We start from the raw sequence: 16,222 nt of genomic DNA, 5'->3' as shown, positions 1-16,222 counted from the left end.
TCAAAATGAAGTAGCCTGCTCACAAGGCAAGTACCTTCCTCCCATCCTATCTTCACTTAAACAATAACCAGTGGCTGATTTTCCAGACCAGTCAGAATTAATTCGGCTCTTTCTGATTTTCCAGAATTATTAGTATTACTGCAGTGAAAAGTCTACTACAGACTAACTCCATTAAATTCTCGAAAGTGGCCTTCATTTGTGTCTCCAACCCTCTCCCAAGTCAGCTCATGACTACTTTTCCCCACCAAAGCCTGGGTGGAAAGGGCGGAAGATTCTGGAAGACTTGGTTCTAGCCTGAGAGTCATCCTTAACCAGGCTACGGTGGGGGGTGGGGGAGGGTAGCAGGAAGGAAAGAGGAAGAAAATCCGACCAGCTTTTGGGAACTGACTCCCAGCCCCCCTTCTCTTACTCGGCACACAATTAGCTACCTCTGCAGCCACCTGGTTCTTGAAGACCGGAGACAAATCAAACTGGGCAATTAAGAAGGACTCAGAGGTTCCTGGCCCCGGTGCCAGCAGAGTAGTCAACTGCAAGGGCAGGGATGAAGCTCAGCTCAGCTGCCTTGCAAGAGTGAGGTCTTGGCTGCACTCCTGGCACTGCAAAAATAAAAACTCATTAATTTTTTTTAAAGGCGCGGAGGTAGCGCACAGTAGGAACAGTCGAGAGCAAGCAGGCTAGACTGGGCAGGGCAGTGCTTAACTGAGCCAGGTTCCGGGAGAGATGAAGGGAGTCATGAAACTGGGTGACCCCTAAAGCGGTTTCTGAACTTGGGGTTCTGGTTTGCTTTTGTCTTTACTACACCACACCTGCTGTCACTCACGGTTTATTCCTGGCTCTGTGCTCAAGGGGGCCACTTCCAGCAGGCGTGGGGATCTAACCCAGTTCCAGTTCGGTTGGAAGCAAGGCAAACTTTCAACCTCTGTATTATCGCTCCAGCCTCAGAACTTGGGGTTCTGAAAGGCAGCTTGAACACTCTGGGAAGCCCCGTAATCACCCCCTCCCCCAAAGAGGTCCTTCCTTCCCCCCAAATCCTGAATAGTCCTACTGGGAGAGGGGTGGGGGGCCAAAGCGGAGTTCAAGGTGCGGCGCAGCTGGGGAAAGACAAGAGGTCTCAAAAGGGCCAGTACCCCAAGACTGGGGAAGTCCTCGCGGGCTTAGAAGGTGGGGAACAGGCACCTAGACACAGGGAAGAAACTGGAGCCCCAGAAGCAGCCCCGCGCGTCCGCAGCTGAGACCCACTTTGGACTGGTTGCGCCCCAGTTCCTGGCGCAGTGAAGTTCTCTGGGGTCGGCGGCGGCCTTCACGTGGGACACCCGTCGGGGGTTGCGGCGGCGATTTCTTTCTCGGAGAGCGGGACCCCTCCCCACACGGCGGGCCTGGGCCGCGCCCCCCAGCCGGCAGACACGGTCCAGATGTGGCGGGTGGGGTCCGGGAGCCGCGGCCCGGAGAGGGCTTAGGGGGGCGCGCGTCGGGGCGGGGGCGCGCGCACCGGGGCCGGCGCTCCCAGCCCCCGGGGCCTTCCGGGGTTCCGGGGCCCCCCGGGAGGGCGTCCTGGGCCGGAAGGGGTTAAGCCGGAGGCGTCGTGGTGGGTCAGGTTACCGCCCTTAAAGGGGGCGGCCCGGGCGGGGTGCGCCGGGGGCTGGTCCGCCTCGTCGTCCCGGAGGAGTCCGGAGCTCGCCCGCCGGCGCGGCGCGCCCAGCCGGCTGCAGGCAAGTGGGGTGCGGGGGGGCTGCGGGGCACCGGGGGGCGCGGATACTGCGCCGGGGCGCGCTGGACTGGAGCGGGGGTCCGTGGGGCGCGCTGGACGGGGACGCTCGGAGGCTCGCGGCGTAACGGGACCTGTGAGCAGTTGCGGACGGCGGCCACCGGTGCATGTGGGGACCCCCGCCTGGGGTCCACGCGCTTCCCAAGCGGGAACCCTAAGTTCCCAGAGGGCCGGAAGATTCCTTTGGACCCCGCCACCGTCTGCGGGGGTGGGGTGGGGGAAGAGTCCACCCCGGGCCTCGGGGGTGGCTTGGGAGATTCCCCCATCTGGAGAGGCGCCGTCCACTTTCCGTGATGTTGCGGGGAGGGGCCGAGGGCTCGAGGGGCGCCCTCTCTGATGTCAAGGGTGGGCGGGTGCTGCAGCTTGCAAACCCCCACCCAGGAGGGGTCGCCCCGGATCAAGGTGCAGCAGGAGCTGGTGCCTCGACTTGGTTCCCCAACTCTCCTCTTCCGAAGCCTTCCCGACCCTTGGTGAGAGGGAGAGGAACCCCGATATCTAAGCACACCTTTCCCAGTAGCTAGCTGACCAGGTTAGCACCTCTGACTGGCCTGGTGGGGGTCTTTATCCCTACCCCAGGCCAGCAGGGCATGAGAGGCCCGGATGGGCTCTTCATGACTCAGTATCCCCAGATGTGACTTCCCCACCCCCGTGACCCACAGAGCCTTCAGTTTATTCTCCTGGGAAAGGGGCTGCATGGGCCAGATGGAGAACAAGCTGGAAAAGCAGGGCTGGTTCCACCTCTTCAAGTTGCTCCCACCTTCCCCTGACTCCCTCTCCTGGAAGTGGGTCCACTCCTCACCATATCCACACGCCTTCACCCAACTGCACCAGACCTCTGCAGCCATAGGGACAATCTGGGGCCTGGGGGCTGTCTGTGGGGGAGGGGCCCAGGAAGTGGGACTGAGCTGTGCTCTCTGGGGCTTGGCTCTAGAAGAGGGGGGTGCTGGATGCCAGGCCCACCTGGGGTCCTTCAGCACCCCATCCCCCAGCCCTTCCTTCCCTGAGTGGCTGCCTGAGCTGCTGTGAGGTGAGGTGAGAAGGGAGCTGCTCCCGCAGGGTCTCCGCTGTTCCCACGGGTGCCTGCTCCCAGAGGAAGCGCCTGGGGCTGGCCTGCGCCCAGCCTCCTGCAGCTGTGTGGGCGGAAGCTGGGGGAGCCTGGGAGAAGGCAGGGGCCAGAGGGTGCCCTGCCCTGGGCCCCGGCCTAGCTCCCACACCTCCTCTGCCTGGAGCTGGGGTGCCTGGCTTTTTCACACGTGCGAGAAAGGCAGCTTGTACCCCCACATCAGTCTCAGCTGGCTTTTCTATTCAGTAGTGTCTTTTCCACTAGAAGCTATTCCTTAAAATATTGTCTAGGGTAGGGGCTGGAGCAATAGCACAGCGGGTAGGGCGTTTGCCTTGCACGCAGCCCACCCGAGTTCGATTCCCAGCATCCCATATGGTCCCCTGAGCACCGCCAGGGCTGAGTGCAGAGCCAGGAGTAACCTCTGCATCGCTGGGTGTGACCCAAAAAGAAAAAAATTCTAGGGTATATATGGCGGGGGTCATGCCCCAAGACCCCAGGTTCAGTCACCACGTGTGGTGCAAAAACCAAAAAAATTTTTTCTTCTCTAACATGACAGCTGTCGAACTTAAATTTGGGGTGCCACACCCAGTGATACTCAGGGGCCACTACTGCAGTGTTATGGGAGTCAGGTGGTGCCGATCCCTGGCATCCCATATGGCCCCCTGAGCCCACCAGGGGTGATCCCTGAGTGCAGAGTCAGGAGTAAGCCCTGAGCATTGCAAGGTGAGGCTCCAAACCATAATAAATAAATAAAATCAATAATCATGAGTTGATAGGTGCCTCAGAAAAACAGCGACAGGTCCAGCCAGCCCTGATTTCCTGGCCACAAGTGCTCAGAAGCTCAAGTAGTGGACTGATGTAAAGATGAACGTTAAAGAAATGAGCGAAGGGGAGGAGCCCAGCAAGAGGACAGGATGGGACAGTCGAGGGTATGTGCAGTGGCATCTGCCTGTGAGTCAGCAATCAGAATTACACTGTGGTCTTTGGTTGAGGTCACATATCCAGTGTTCATGCGTGAGCTACTTGTCTGCTGAGTACTTGGTGCTCTTCTGGTGCGGCCACAGTATCCCCATGGCGCTCAGCATCTTTGAGGGTACTTGAGACAGCATCCTGAAGTGAGGAGCACTGGGCAGAGCATTGGAAGATTCAGGGAAAGGATCTGAGAAGACACTTGAAAATCATGAGCTTGATCATGCTGGACCTGAAAGCCAGGGCAAAAAGATTGGTTGATGCTATTCTTCCGGCTAATACCCAGCCTCCCTGCGACGTTCGTCTAATGGCAAACTTGGAAATGGATGGCCTTTTCTTAAGTGCTATGACAGATCTATGAATCTGAGGGCTGGAAGTACAGAGAGAAGTAGGGCTGTCTAGCATGAGAAAGCAGGGATAGCTGTGCTGGGTTTTAAAGGATGAGTAGGAGTTTGGGAGAGGAAAGGGCTTTAATGGTAGCGGAAACAGCCTAAGTGGAAGCGTGAAAACAGTCTCGACGGTTTGAGGAAATGCTGGAGCCGGAGTCATAGGGGGGCCAGAGGGCCACATTCACCCACAGTCTTGAGGTCCCATCTTTTTTTGGGGGGTCACACCCGGCAATGCACAGGGGTTACGCCTGGCTCTGCACTGAGGAGTTACTCCTGGTGGTGCTCAGGGGACCACAGGGGACCACATGGGATGCTGGGAATCGAACCCAGGTCGGCCACGTGCAAGGCAAACGCCCTACCTGCTGTGCTATCTCTCAGAACAAAGGTGCCCGTCTGCTTTTGGCTATGGATATGGCCAGGCTGGCCAGGACTTGGGCTTTCGGGGGGACCCTTTCCAGTGGGTCAGGCTGGTGCTGCAGCCGCTCTCCTGAGCAAATCTGGCCTCTGCCCCAGCTCAAGCTGGGACCTTAGGACTGTGGGTGAACTTGGCCCTCTGGTCTCCCCTGTGACCGCGGCTCCTGCATTTCCTCAAACTCTCGAGACTGTTTTCATGCTTCTGCTTTTGCTGTTTCCATTAAAGCCCTTTCCTCTCCCAAACTCCTACTCATCCTTCAGTGCCGGGAGCACAGCCACAACCACAGCCAACAGAAGACCCCACAGGGGCCCGTGTGGGCTGGAGAAGCGACTGGGCCACATTTAGGCCAGACTTGGTGCCCAGGTGGTAGGCACGTGCAGGCCCAGTCAGGGGCAGAGGGAAGCTGGGGGTGGACGATGGCCCTTGAGTACCCCCCATCCCACCCTTTTCAGCATCTTGTCTCCTTAATGCCCCTTGGCCATCTGCCTGGCCCTGATGGGGTGTGGCTGGTCACCTCAGCAGGAACTCCACATATTCAAACCAGGAAATGAGCAGAGCTCAGAGTACCCTAAGTTGAGTGCCCTGCCTCTCTCAGTCATGGGGCTGGTCCACTGGCCACTAAGCTCGAGAAAGCTGGTCCAGTCCATCTCGCTCAGGTGCTGAGACTGGGGTGACAGCACACAGGGAGTCTTAGAGTGCCCTTGAGTCCACTGCCTGACTTGAGGGAGGACTCAGAAGGGGACAGGCATTGGACAGACAAGACACACGCGCTCACACACACACGCACACACACCAGGGCAGGGGCTGATGGTCTGGAACTGTCTTCCCAAAGTGAGTAATATTCCCTCTGGGGCACCAGGAACACCCGGGGTGTAGGCTGGAGGGCAGTTGTGGGCTCTATAGGAGACAGACTTCCATGGGATCCTTTCTTATTTTGAAAACAGCAGGCAGATTAGACAAATTTGGGGACTTCTGGACTCGGTGCCCTCCAGGAGTCTCAGATCAACTGGCAAATGTTCCAGCGTGTTGAGGAAGACCGCAGACAGCAGGGCTATGGGCTGTCAGGTGCTCCGAGGGTTTGTCTGAGAGAGTTAGTTGGACGGGGATGGAGAGTTAGGTCAGGGGTCAAGGCTCTTGCCATGCATACAGCTGACCCAGGTTTGATCCCTCGCACCCCATAATGGTCACCTGAACCCCACCAGGAGTGATCCCTGAGCAGAGAGCCAGAAGTATGCCCTGGGAACCGTTAGGTGTGGCCCCAAACCAAACAAAAACCAACTCCAGAATCCAATTTGGCCCCTACTAGCCTTCAGGTTGGGGGCCCTGCGAGGCAGCTGGAGGCTCCTGAGGCCCGGTGCCAGCCTACTTTGGTCAAGGACAGGGCAGAGGGAGGCACTGTTGGGCAAAGGGCGGCCCTTTACTCTAAGGACAGATTTTTATAGCGGGATAATAAGGAATCGCTTTCCTTATTCTGCCCGGTAAGGGGGAATTAGAGGTTTCTTAGGTGGAACATTTCACACCTGAGCAGTTCCACAATCGGAGTGGTGAATCTATTATTGGGGGGAGAGGGGGCTAGGGAAGAGCTGGTTCTCTTAGGGGGTATTTCTGCTGGGGGCCATTCCCACCCAGGCTGGGACCATTCAGTGCTAGGATGGAACCCTCATAGAGCCTTTGAGCTGTGACCCAGCCCCTGAATCCAGTGATTTTTATGAGTTCAGAGGTGGTGGAACCATGAGGTTCCCACCCACAGTCATGGTCACATCCGGGGAGAGCTGAAGCCTCCACCAGCCTCCTGCCCTAATAGAATCAAGTGAGGAAGGAGTCTGGGGCATGAAGAGAAAGGGGGGGACTTGCAAGAACTCTCCAGACTGGTGGCACGGAGGCACCATCTCCCTCTCTGGTGGGGTGCCGAGCACCTGGGGTGACCCCTATGTTCTCGACCTATGCAGGAGTGGGCTGCTGCACCTTGATCTTAAGGAACCCCTTCCTAGTCCCATCCTGATCTGTCCCTGCTGTCCCCTCAGCCTACCCCTTTGCCAGGGGCAGGGCTCCTGGCAGTTGTGATGCCTCTAACTGACACTTTCTTCCCAGCAGACATCCCAGATCCTGGTGCCGGATCTCTTCTGTGGAGCCTGGGGGACTGCCCAGTCCAGTGACCTTCGCCTCTTTGGACCCTGGTTAATCTTTGCCAAAGTCGCTGTGGGCCTCTGACTCCTCCTCCTCCCAGGGATATAAGTCTGCCCCGAGCTGCCCAGTTCCCCGCTGCCGCGCCTCCCGGCTGTCCCCCTGCCCTCACCATGGCTGGCGGCTTCCTAATTTCCAAGCCCGTGGGCATCCTGTGCATCATCCTGGGCGTGGGGGCCGTGAGCACCATCATCGCTTTGTCCGTGGTGTACTCGCAGGAGAAGAGCAAGAATGCCGAGAGCCCTCCTGTCCCCACCCCGCCCCCTGCCACCACCACCCCGGACCCAAGCCTGCCTTGGAACCAGTACCGCCTGCCCAAGACGCTGATCCCACACTCCTACAAAGTGTCGCTGAGACCCTTCCTGAGCCCCAACAGCCAGGGTCTCTATGTCTTTCACGGCAGCAGCACCGTCCGCTTCGAGTGCCAGGCTGCCACCAATGTGGTCATCATCCACAGCAAGAAGCTCAACTACACCGCAGATCCTGTGCTGCGGTCGGTGGACGGCTCCCAGGCCCCTGAAATCAGCAGATGGGAGTTGGTCAAGTTGACCGAGTACCTGGTGCTTCATCTCAAGAACCAGCTCCAGCCCGGCAAGTTCTACGAGATGGACACTCGGTTTGTGGGTGAGCTGGCTGACGACCTGGCTGGCTTCTACCGCAGCGAGTACATGGACGGAGGCGTCAAGAAGTGAGTAGGGGCTGGGGAGACGCGGTGCCTTGGAATCCTCTGAAATGCTTTTGTTTCTTTGTTTTGGGCCACACCCGGCAGTGCCCAGAACTTAATCCTGGCTCTGTGCTCAGGGATCCTCCCGTGGGGCTTGGGGGACCATATGGGGCGCTGGGGATCAAAGTTACGTAGGTAGGCGCTCTGCCCACTGTACTATCTCTCTGGCACCTCATTCTGGAGCCCTTGACTGTCCTCCCCCTCCATCCATGAAAGACGACCAGCTTTTCTTCCCCGTGTTAGGGAGTCAGGGTTACGGTTAGAAGCACCATTGCACAGCTGGGGAAACTGAGGCTCAGTGAAGAATCTGACCAGCACTTGGCCCTCACTCCACACTCTCGGCATCTTGGACCCCTTGAGGCTGCAAGTGTCACCCTGCAGTATGCAGGCACATGGCACGAAATGTCCTCTAACTCCTGGTTTGGGGGGAAAGGGGGCTGGAGTGAGGGTACATTGGGTAGGGCACTTCCCTTGGACCCAGGTTTGGATCTCCTGCGTCCCATACAGCCTCCCAGGCTCTGCCAGGCCAGGAGTGATTCCTGAGGCCTGCTGGGTGTGGCCCGAAAACAAAACCAAAAAATAAAAGAATACCAAAACTTAACTCCTGGTTTGGGTAGGGTGGTGGCCACGACCCAGATGCAGGCTGCCGATGCCCGGAAATCCTTCCCATGCTTTGACGAGCCAGCCATGAAGGCCATGTTCAACATCACCCTCATTCACCCCAACAACCTCACAGCTCTGTCCAACATGATGCCTAAAGGTGAGCGGCGCCAAGGGGCCCTGGAGCAGACCTGAGGCCCGAGGGAAGTCGCCAGCACCCCAGGGCTGGGACTGGGACGTGGGGCGCACCAAAACCTCCCTGAATTCCTGTGCCCAGATACCAGGCCATACCATGAAGACACCAATTGGAATATCACCGAGTTCCAGAGCACCCCCGTAATGTCCACGTACCTGCTGGCCTACATTGTCAGCGAATTCGATAAAGTGGAAGCTAAGTCATCAGGTGGAGTCCAGGTAGGGAGCTAGACGCCCCCCATCCCCTACCCGCAACTGCTTCCCTAGACCCCACGCCCACCACCAACTGCTTCCCTGGACATTGTTGCAGGACTCTGCGGGCTCCTCCCTGTGGGCTGAGGGTTCAAATGCAGAACAAATGCTCTAAAGTTCCCTGACCCTCTGTCTCTGCATCTCGAAAATGGGTGTGTGCAATACACACATGAGGCAACTGTGACTTGCTGTGTCCTAGGGGACCCCACCCAGCTCTGTCCACTGCTGGCCGCACCCTACTCCTACTCCTTCAGTACCCCGTCTTCCCATCTCTTCCCAGATCCGGATATGGGGCAGACCCAGCGCAATCAAGGCGGGACATGGCAATTACGCCCTTAATGTCACAGGCCCCATCCTGGACTTTTTTGCCAAACATTATAGTACTTCCTATCCACTGAGCAAATCCGGTGAGTAAGGTGCCCTGGGGAGGTGGCACACGGCCAGGCGGGTAGGGTGGCACCACCCGCGAGGGACCCTCCTACCAACTGCCTGACCCCCACGCAGACCAGATCGCCCTGCCTGACTTCAACGCTGGCGCCATGGAGAACTGGGGACTGGTGACCTACCGGGAGAACTCGCTGCTGTTCGACCCAGTGACCTCCTCCATCGGCAACAAGGAGCGGGTGGTCACCGTGATCGGCCACGAGCTGGCCCACCAGGTAGCCCCAGGCCTGAGGTGGGGAGAGAGGAAAAGTCACGGGGCGGGGCCTCGGCTCCTGGGTGACCCCTGGCGGCCGTGCTGACTCTGACACCCACAGTGGTTCGGGAACCTGGTGACCGTGGCCTGGTGGAACGACCTGTGGCTGAACGAGGGCTTTGCCTCCTACGTCGAGTACCTGGGTGCTAACGATGCGGAGCCCACGTGGAATCTGGTGAGCCCGCTGCGGGCCCGTGGGGGGCGGAGTGCCTGGTCAGGGCACCCTCCCTCCTCCCGGTTTTTGCTGATGGTCGCGGCCTTTGCAGAAAGACCTGATGGTGCCCAACGAGCTGTACCGGGTGATGGCCGTGGACGCGCTGGCCTCCTCCCACCCACTGTCCACCCCTGCGGATGAGGTCAAAACGCCCGCACAGATCAGTGAGCTCTTCGACTCCATCTCCTACAGCAAGGTGTGCCCACCTCCAGGGCCGGGGCATGGAGGGGGGGTGGCCGCCCCTGTACCTTTCTGAGACCCTCCCCCACCCCTCCCCCAGGGAGCCTCGGTCCTCAGGATGCTGTCCACCTTTCTGACGGAGGACATTTTCAAGGAGGGCCTGGCTGTGAGTACCCAGGGCCAGCCGCAGAGGGGCGGGTCTACAGGGGGGCTCCCCCACCCCGAACTGGATCCTCACTTGCGTGTCTTTCCAGTCTTACCTCCACGCCTTCGCGTACAGCAACACCGTCTACCAGGATCTGTGGGATCATCTGCAGCAGGTTGGTAACAGCCAGGCCCCCTAAAATAGTTCTCTTGGGGCCTGGAGGGCCCTCAAGTCTCCAGTCCAACCATGGGCCCAGCTCCTGCTCATTATCTGAGCATGTCACTGGACCTTTGGCTTATCAGTGCCCTTGGTTCCCCCTCACACACGCACGCGCGCACACACACACACACACACACACACAACTGCCCACAGACTGCCTATGTGTGCCTCAGTTTCCCCCTTCCCTCTAAAGCCAAATGAACCTTCTTAACCCTTTTCCTCTCAGCCCCCACCTCCCATCTGATACTCATTTTTTTCTTTTTGGGTCGCACCCAGCAATGCTCAGGGATTCCTCCTGGCTCTGCACTCAGGAATTACTCTTGGTGGTGTTGGGGGACCATACGGGATGCCAGGAATCGAACCTGGGTCTGCTGCATGCAAGGCAAACTCCCTACCCGTTGTACTATTGCTCCGTCCGGCCCCCTCCTAGTTCTTTTACAGAGGCCACACCCCATGGTGCTGAGGGGCTACTTACTTCCAGTGTTGAGGCTTTCTCTTGGCAGTGCGTGTGGGATCATGTGATGCCAGGGATCGAACCAGAGTCCCACACACAAAACAAGGCCCTTGGAGCCTTCTCTGAGAGCCCCTGTTTTAGTTCAATTAGGAACTGACCCTGGGGGACTATTAGCAAAGTAGTTACAAAAGCCAGGTCCATAGTACATGGGTGAAGATAAATGGCCCTTGGGTGAGGGTGAGGGGCTTGGCCTCTGCGTGATCCCTGAGCACCACAGGGTGTGCATCCACCAAACACTTCAGAGGACAGTAATTCCACGGCCGAGCTCCTAAAAGAGCACCCCTGAGACAGTGCCAGGACTCACTGGTGGGGGTGAGTGGGGCTCCTGAGTGTCCCTCTGACCCCGTTGTCCTCCCACAGGCTGTGGATAAGCACAAGTATGTACTCCCCAGCACCGTGAAAGACATCATGGACCGCTGGATCCTGCAGATGGGCTTCCCCGTCATCACTGTGGACACTACCACTGGAAGCATCTCTCAGAAACACTTCCTTCTTGACCCCGACTCCAATGTCACCCGCCCCTCCCCGTTCGAGTGAGCAGCTTGAACAGGGGGTGGGGGGAGTCCCAGCCTCACAGGCCAGCCATGATGCTCCCTGCCCGGTATCTGGGGCCAGGCAGGGCAGAAGCTGGTCCCCTCACCTCCCGGTCTCCCTGTGTCTTGCAGGTATTTATGGATTGTTCCCATCACGTCTATGAAAAAGGGTGTGTCACAGAACCATTACTGGATGGAGGACGTTAAAACTGGTAATGCAGCCTTGTCCTAGTGGGTGGGCTCCCTACTCTCCCAGTTGCCCCTTGCACCCTAGTTCACCTTCTGGTGCTCACATCAGGCCTCGGTCATTTCCTTGGACAAAGGAGCCCACTTCTTTATTCTCATCTCTGCTTTGCTCTTGTTTTGCTGGGGGGCCTTAGGGCGAATCACTGTCCTTCTCTGTTCTCCACATCCTCTGTGGAGCTAAGAACACTTGACCCTTTGTGCTCTGTGAGAAAAAAGGAAAATATCTGCCCAAAACATTGGTAGTTGTGCCTGGCTAGGTCCTAGCAGTGCTGCTCTGCTAGGGATGGGCCTCCCAGAGCAGGGCAGGAGCAGAGAATAAGCGGAGTTGAGGAGGGCTTTCTGGAGGAGGTGAGCTGCATCTCAGGAACAGGGTCGGAGTTCGCCAGGTGAGCGCGGCAGGGAAATATTCCAGGCAGCGGAAGCCACAAGGGTGAGGTGGGAGAAAAGCTGAGGACCGTGCGTGTAATCAAAGCCCAGCAAACGCTTCCTCGCTGCTGAGGCCCATGGTCATGTCCATGAGCAACTGGAAGGAGCCCTCTGGTGGCTGTGAGGACACAGCCCAGAGGGAGTGATGAGCTGGAGCCGAGGTGAATCCAGGTGGCCTGAGGTTGGAGGCATCTTGTTTGTTTTTGAGCCATACCATGCAGTGCTCAGAGCTTACTCCTGGACTCACTCTTGGCAGGGTGCAGGGGGACCCTATGGGGTACCAGGAACCCGGGTCAAATGCCCTCCCCACTCTTCTGTCACTCCAGCTCCTGGATGGAGGTGTCCTAGCTACTGTCACTGACTAGCCATAGCCTAGGAGGTGGCGTGTGGTCCATCTTGAGATGACAAGTCAGACAGAGGCCAAAATTTGGTCTGTAGCTTAGTCCTATGCCCTAGCACCTTCACTCTTTTTGGGGGTGCCACACCTGGTAGTGCTGAGGGCTCTGCTCAGGGATCACTCCTGGTGGGGCTCAAGAGACCATGTATGATGATGGGGATCGAACCTGGGTCAGCCACACGCAAGCAAATGTCCTCCCTGCTGTGCTGTCACTCTGGCCCCCTTAGCATCATCACCCGGTGGTATGAGGGCAGCTCCCAGGAGGCCTGGGTACAGGAGTGTCAGGGGTGAGCTTGCAGTGCTCTGAGAGCCACAGCCCATTTCTCCCCCGCTCCCCACAGCCCAGACTGATCTGTTCAAAATGAACAACGACGAATGGCTCCTTCTGAACCTCGACGTGACGGGCTACTTCCAGGTCAATTATGATGAAGCCAATTGGAAGAAGCTTCAGAACCAGCTGACGAGTGATCTATCAGTGGGTGTCTTCCAGAGCCCCCCATAATCCCCTGCGGGCCCCAGCATGGCACCCCATTTCTGGCCTGAGGTCACACATCTGTTCGGTTCCAGGTCATCCCAGTGATCAATCGTGCCCAGATCATCCACGATGCTTTCACCCTGTCCAAGTGAGTGGCCCCCTGCAGCTGCAGCTGCCCTCCCTGGGACCCCACACACAAGGAACGTGAGACCCAAGCTTGGAGGCCCTGGCATTGAGGCCCATAACAGCCAGACACGGGTCTGTTCAATGGAAACCCATTGTGTAGAAGTGGTAGGGGTGCCAGATGGTTGCGGGGTGGGGGGGGTTGTTGGGATTGATCACATGCAAGGCAAACACCCTCCCCACTGTGATATCATTCTGGCCCCTGACAAAGGGAATGTGAGTGTTAGGGTGTGGGCAGGGCCTGTGTCAGCCTAATTTGGTTCCAACCACTAGCCCTGGTGACCTTGACCCCCAGTGTCTCCTGGACTGACTCGAGGATCTAGGACCTTTGTCTCCAGGAGGATCTGGACAGGGAGAGGATGCCTACATGGCTCTTTCTGTTTGTCCCCAGCGCTGGGATAGTCTCCGTGACGCTGGCCCTGGACAACACCATGTTTCTGAACAAGGACATCGAGTACATGCCCTGGCAGGCCGCCATCGACAGTCTGAGCTACTACAAGCTCATGTTCGACCGCTCCAACGACGTCTACGTACCCATGAAGGTGCAGGGACTGGGTGGGAGGGCCTGGTTCTTGGGGTTACTGCCCGAGGAGTGAGCCCCAGCCCACACTGCCAGTCATGCAGGAGAGTACCAAGGTGACAGGCTGGCCAAGGAGGGACACTGGCTTCTAGCTGCGTTGGCAGCGTTGGGCAACTTTCAGAGGCACAGAAAGCTAGGGTTGGGGGGCAGGGGAGGCTTGTCTGAGACCAGCTGCAACTCCACGCTGTCCTATTCTGCCCTTGAATGGTTCTGAGCAGCTGGTAGCCTAAGAATGACAGTAATAATACAATACCAATGGGGACTAGGGGGACGTCACAGGTGGGAACCTGGGTTCAGTCCAAGCCCTGCATAGCCCCCCAAGACTGCCCCCATCTCCCCCTCAGGAGCCTCTGTAGGAGAAAGGGGGCAGGCCTCCCACTGCTACCACCTTTCCAGAAGCTTCTGGGTTCTGCTCACAAACTCAGGAGGGATGTTGGGGGCTTTGTGTGGGCTCCCGCGTGCTCCTTTCACCTTGAGAATGGCTCCTGTTTCCTTTCCCCAGAACTACCTGAAGAAGCAGGTCACACATCTCTTCAATCATTTCAAAAATGTCACCAATAACTGGACACTGCGTCCACAGACACTCATGGACCAGTGAGTACTCCAGTCCCGGAGCTGGGGTCACAGGGTCCAGCCCAGCGCCTGGCAGGGAGGGTCTGCCTGGGGATCCCTGAACTACTCAGAGGCCAGAGAAGCTCAGGCCTGAGGCATGAAGCAATCGCGGGGACCCCATTGGTGTGGGTGGGCTGCAGGCTGGGCTGAATTGTCCACTGGGGGCAGGTACAATGAGGTGAACGCCATCAGCACCGCCTGCTCCAATGGGCTTGAGGATTGTCACACATTCGTCACGGAACTTTACAAACGGTGGATGCAAAATCCCACAGACAACAGGTGAGTGTCCCCGCCCCGTCCTCCCTTCCATCCTCCTCGGCCCCTGCAGCCCAACCCCTCCGCTGATGAGATCCTGTCCCCCAGGATCATCCACCCCAACCTGCGCTCAGCTGTCTATTGCAACGCCATCGCCCTGGGTGGTGACGAGGAGTGGGAGTTCGCCTGGAAACAGTTCCGTAATGCCACCGTGGTAAACGAGGCTGACAAGCTCCGCGCCGCCCTGGCCTGCAGCACCAACATCGCCACTCTTGAAAGGTGACAGCCAGCCACCATGCTGGACTTTGTGGGGACCCTGGAGCACTGTGCATGTCCCTACTTCCCAGATAAGGCCCTGGAGGGGCCAGAACCATAGTACAGTGGGCAGGGCATGTGCCTGGCACCCCCATAGGTGCCAGGGGTGATGCCTGAGAACACTCAGGATAAGCACTGAGCACATCTGGGTGTGCAATCCGCCGACATTCCCCCCCCCACACACACACAGACAAATAAATGAGACCCTTGAGACTCAGAGAAGCCAGGCTATTTGCCCAAGTGCCAGGGAGGCAAGACTGGACCCCCTCAACCTGAACCCCACCCTTCCCTCTTCCTCTCCATCAGCAGATGTGTAATGGGAGTTCCAGGGAAACCCAATTTAGGGCACTCAGTGTCATCAACAAGAGAGGGTAGAACATCAAGAGATTTAAGGGACACAGGAGTATAGGGTAGGGATTCCTTTGCCATCCAGCCTTCTGGCACCACACACCCATAGCTTTGAGGAGTGGCAGTTGAAGTCACACCCCACTCTCACAGGTACCTGAACTACGCCCTAGACCCCAACTACATCCGGAAGCAGGACGCCACCTCCACCATTAGCAGCATTGCCAGCAACGTCCAGGGGCAGACTCTGACCTGGATGTTCGTGAAATTCCACTGGAAGAAGCTGTTCAATGAGTGAGTCTGCCCAGCATGGGTGCAGGGTGGGGAAGGCAGGGACGGTGTGGCCAACTTGGGGGGGTCTTCTCCGGGGAGGGGCTACCTGTCTACTTTCACCCCGGTCCGTCATAGAGCCTGGCAATCACGGGGCAGAGCTGCTTGCACCCTTGGGACTTGCGCCCATCTCACTGTGCACCTAAGCACTGAGCACTGAGTCCATTTCATTCTGCAGCTTTGGCGGCGGCTCCTTCTCCTTCTCCAACCTCATCCAGGCGGTGACTCGGCGTTTCAACACGGAGTATGATCTGCAGCAGGTGAGCAGCAGGGTCCCTGGCACCTGCCACTCCACCCAAGGTCGTCCGTGGGGGCCCTGGGCTCACTGTGCCAGGCCTTCCTCCGCAGGGAAGCTTTGGTTTGGGTTAGGGGGGCCACCAGTCTTAAGCCTGCTGGTGACAAGGACCCACCCTCTGGGGTCCCTAACCTGGGGGTGCAGGCAGCTTCTCTGCGTCCCGGTTAGAGGTTAGAGGCTGACGTCCCTCCTCCCGCAGCTGGAGGAATTCAAGAAGGAGAACATGGACACGGGCTTCGGCTCGGCCACGCGGGCGCTGGAGCAGGCCCTGGAGAAGACGAAGGCCAACATCAAGTGGGTGAACAAGAACAAGGTGGCTATCAAGGACTGGTTCACAGCACACCAGTGATGGGCCTGACCCAGTCACCAGGCCATCCGTGTCAGCCTGGTCCCCAGAACGCGCTCCAGCCACCTCACTCCAAAGACAAGTTCTGGTCCAGTCTCCCCTGCGGAGGGGCCATGTCACATTCTCACTCTCACACTGCTGATCTCAGGGAACCCCACCCAGCCCCAGGCCCCCAGGGACAGCCTCCAGGAAGATGATGTCCCTTGAGGGCTTGTTGCCCCTCCATAACACGACAAACCCCAACAAACCCACAGGACCAGATCTGTATTTTTTTTTTCTAAGAGAAAATGTAAATAAAGAATTTCTAGAGGAGTTTCTTTTTTCTTTTTTGGGGGGAGTAAAGGGCCACCCCAGTGGTG

General features: G+C 57.9%; 1 protein-coding gene across 1 annotated transcript; it reads left to right on the top strand.

Moving 5' to 3' along the window:
* Window positions 1-6,875: 6,875 nt before the first annotated feature.
* ANPEP (alanyl aminopeptidase, membrane) lies at window positions 6,876-16,169 on the top strand. Its single transcript, XM_056114101.1, has 20 exons — window positions 6,876-7,473; window positions 8,127-8,269; window positions 8,387-8,523; window positions 8,837-8,963; window positions 9,061-9,215; window positions 9,315-9,428; window positions 9,520-9,663; window positions 9,748-9,813; window positions 9,902-9,967; window positions 10,886-11,058; window positions 11,191-11,270; window positions 12,469-12,602; window positions 12,695-12,750; window positions 13,177-13,327; window positions 13,868-13,959; window positions 14,146-14,256; window positions 14,341-14,511; window positions 15,046-15,186; window positions 15,401-15,482; window positions 15,717-16,169. The coding sequence occupies exons 1-20, from the start codon at window positions 6,899-6,901 to the stop codon at window positions 15,864-15,866; spliced, it is 2,868 nt and encodes a 955-aa protein (XP_055970076.1). The 5' UTR covers window positions 6,876-6,898; the 3' UTR covers window positions 15,867-16,169.
* Window positions 16,170-16,222: the final 53 nt, after the last annotated feature.

The sequence above is a fragment of the Sorex fumeus genome, unplaced genomic scaffold, assembly GCF_029834395.1.
Source record: "Sorex fumeus unplaced genomic scaffold, SorFum_2.1 ptg000024l, whole genome shotgun sequence".
NCBI classification, from domain to species: Eukaryota; Metazoa; Chordata; class Mammalia; order Eulipotyphla; family Soricidae; genus Sorex; species Sorex fumeus.
The sequence above is the reverse complement of the archived record's forward strand: the minus strand, read 5'-3'. Positions and strand labels throughout refer to the sequence as shown.

Bases quoted from the DNA above. Each gene is read 5' to 3' on its own strand.
- ANPEP (XM_056114101.1), top strand. From the start codon at position 6,899: ATGGCTGGCGGCTTCCTAATTTCCAAGCCCGTGGGCATCCTGTGCATC. The intron at 7,474-8,126 runs GTGAGTAGGGGC...TGGTTTGGGTAG, and splicing joins ATGGACGGAGGCGTCAAGAA to GGTGGTGGCCACGACCCAGA. The intron at 9,216-9,314 runs GTAGCCCCAGGC...TGACACCCACAG, and splicing joins GCCACGAGCTGGCCCACCAG to TGGTTCGGGAACCTGGTGAC.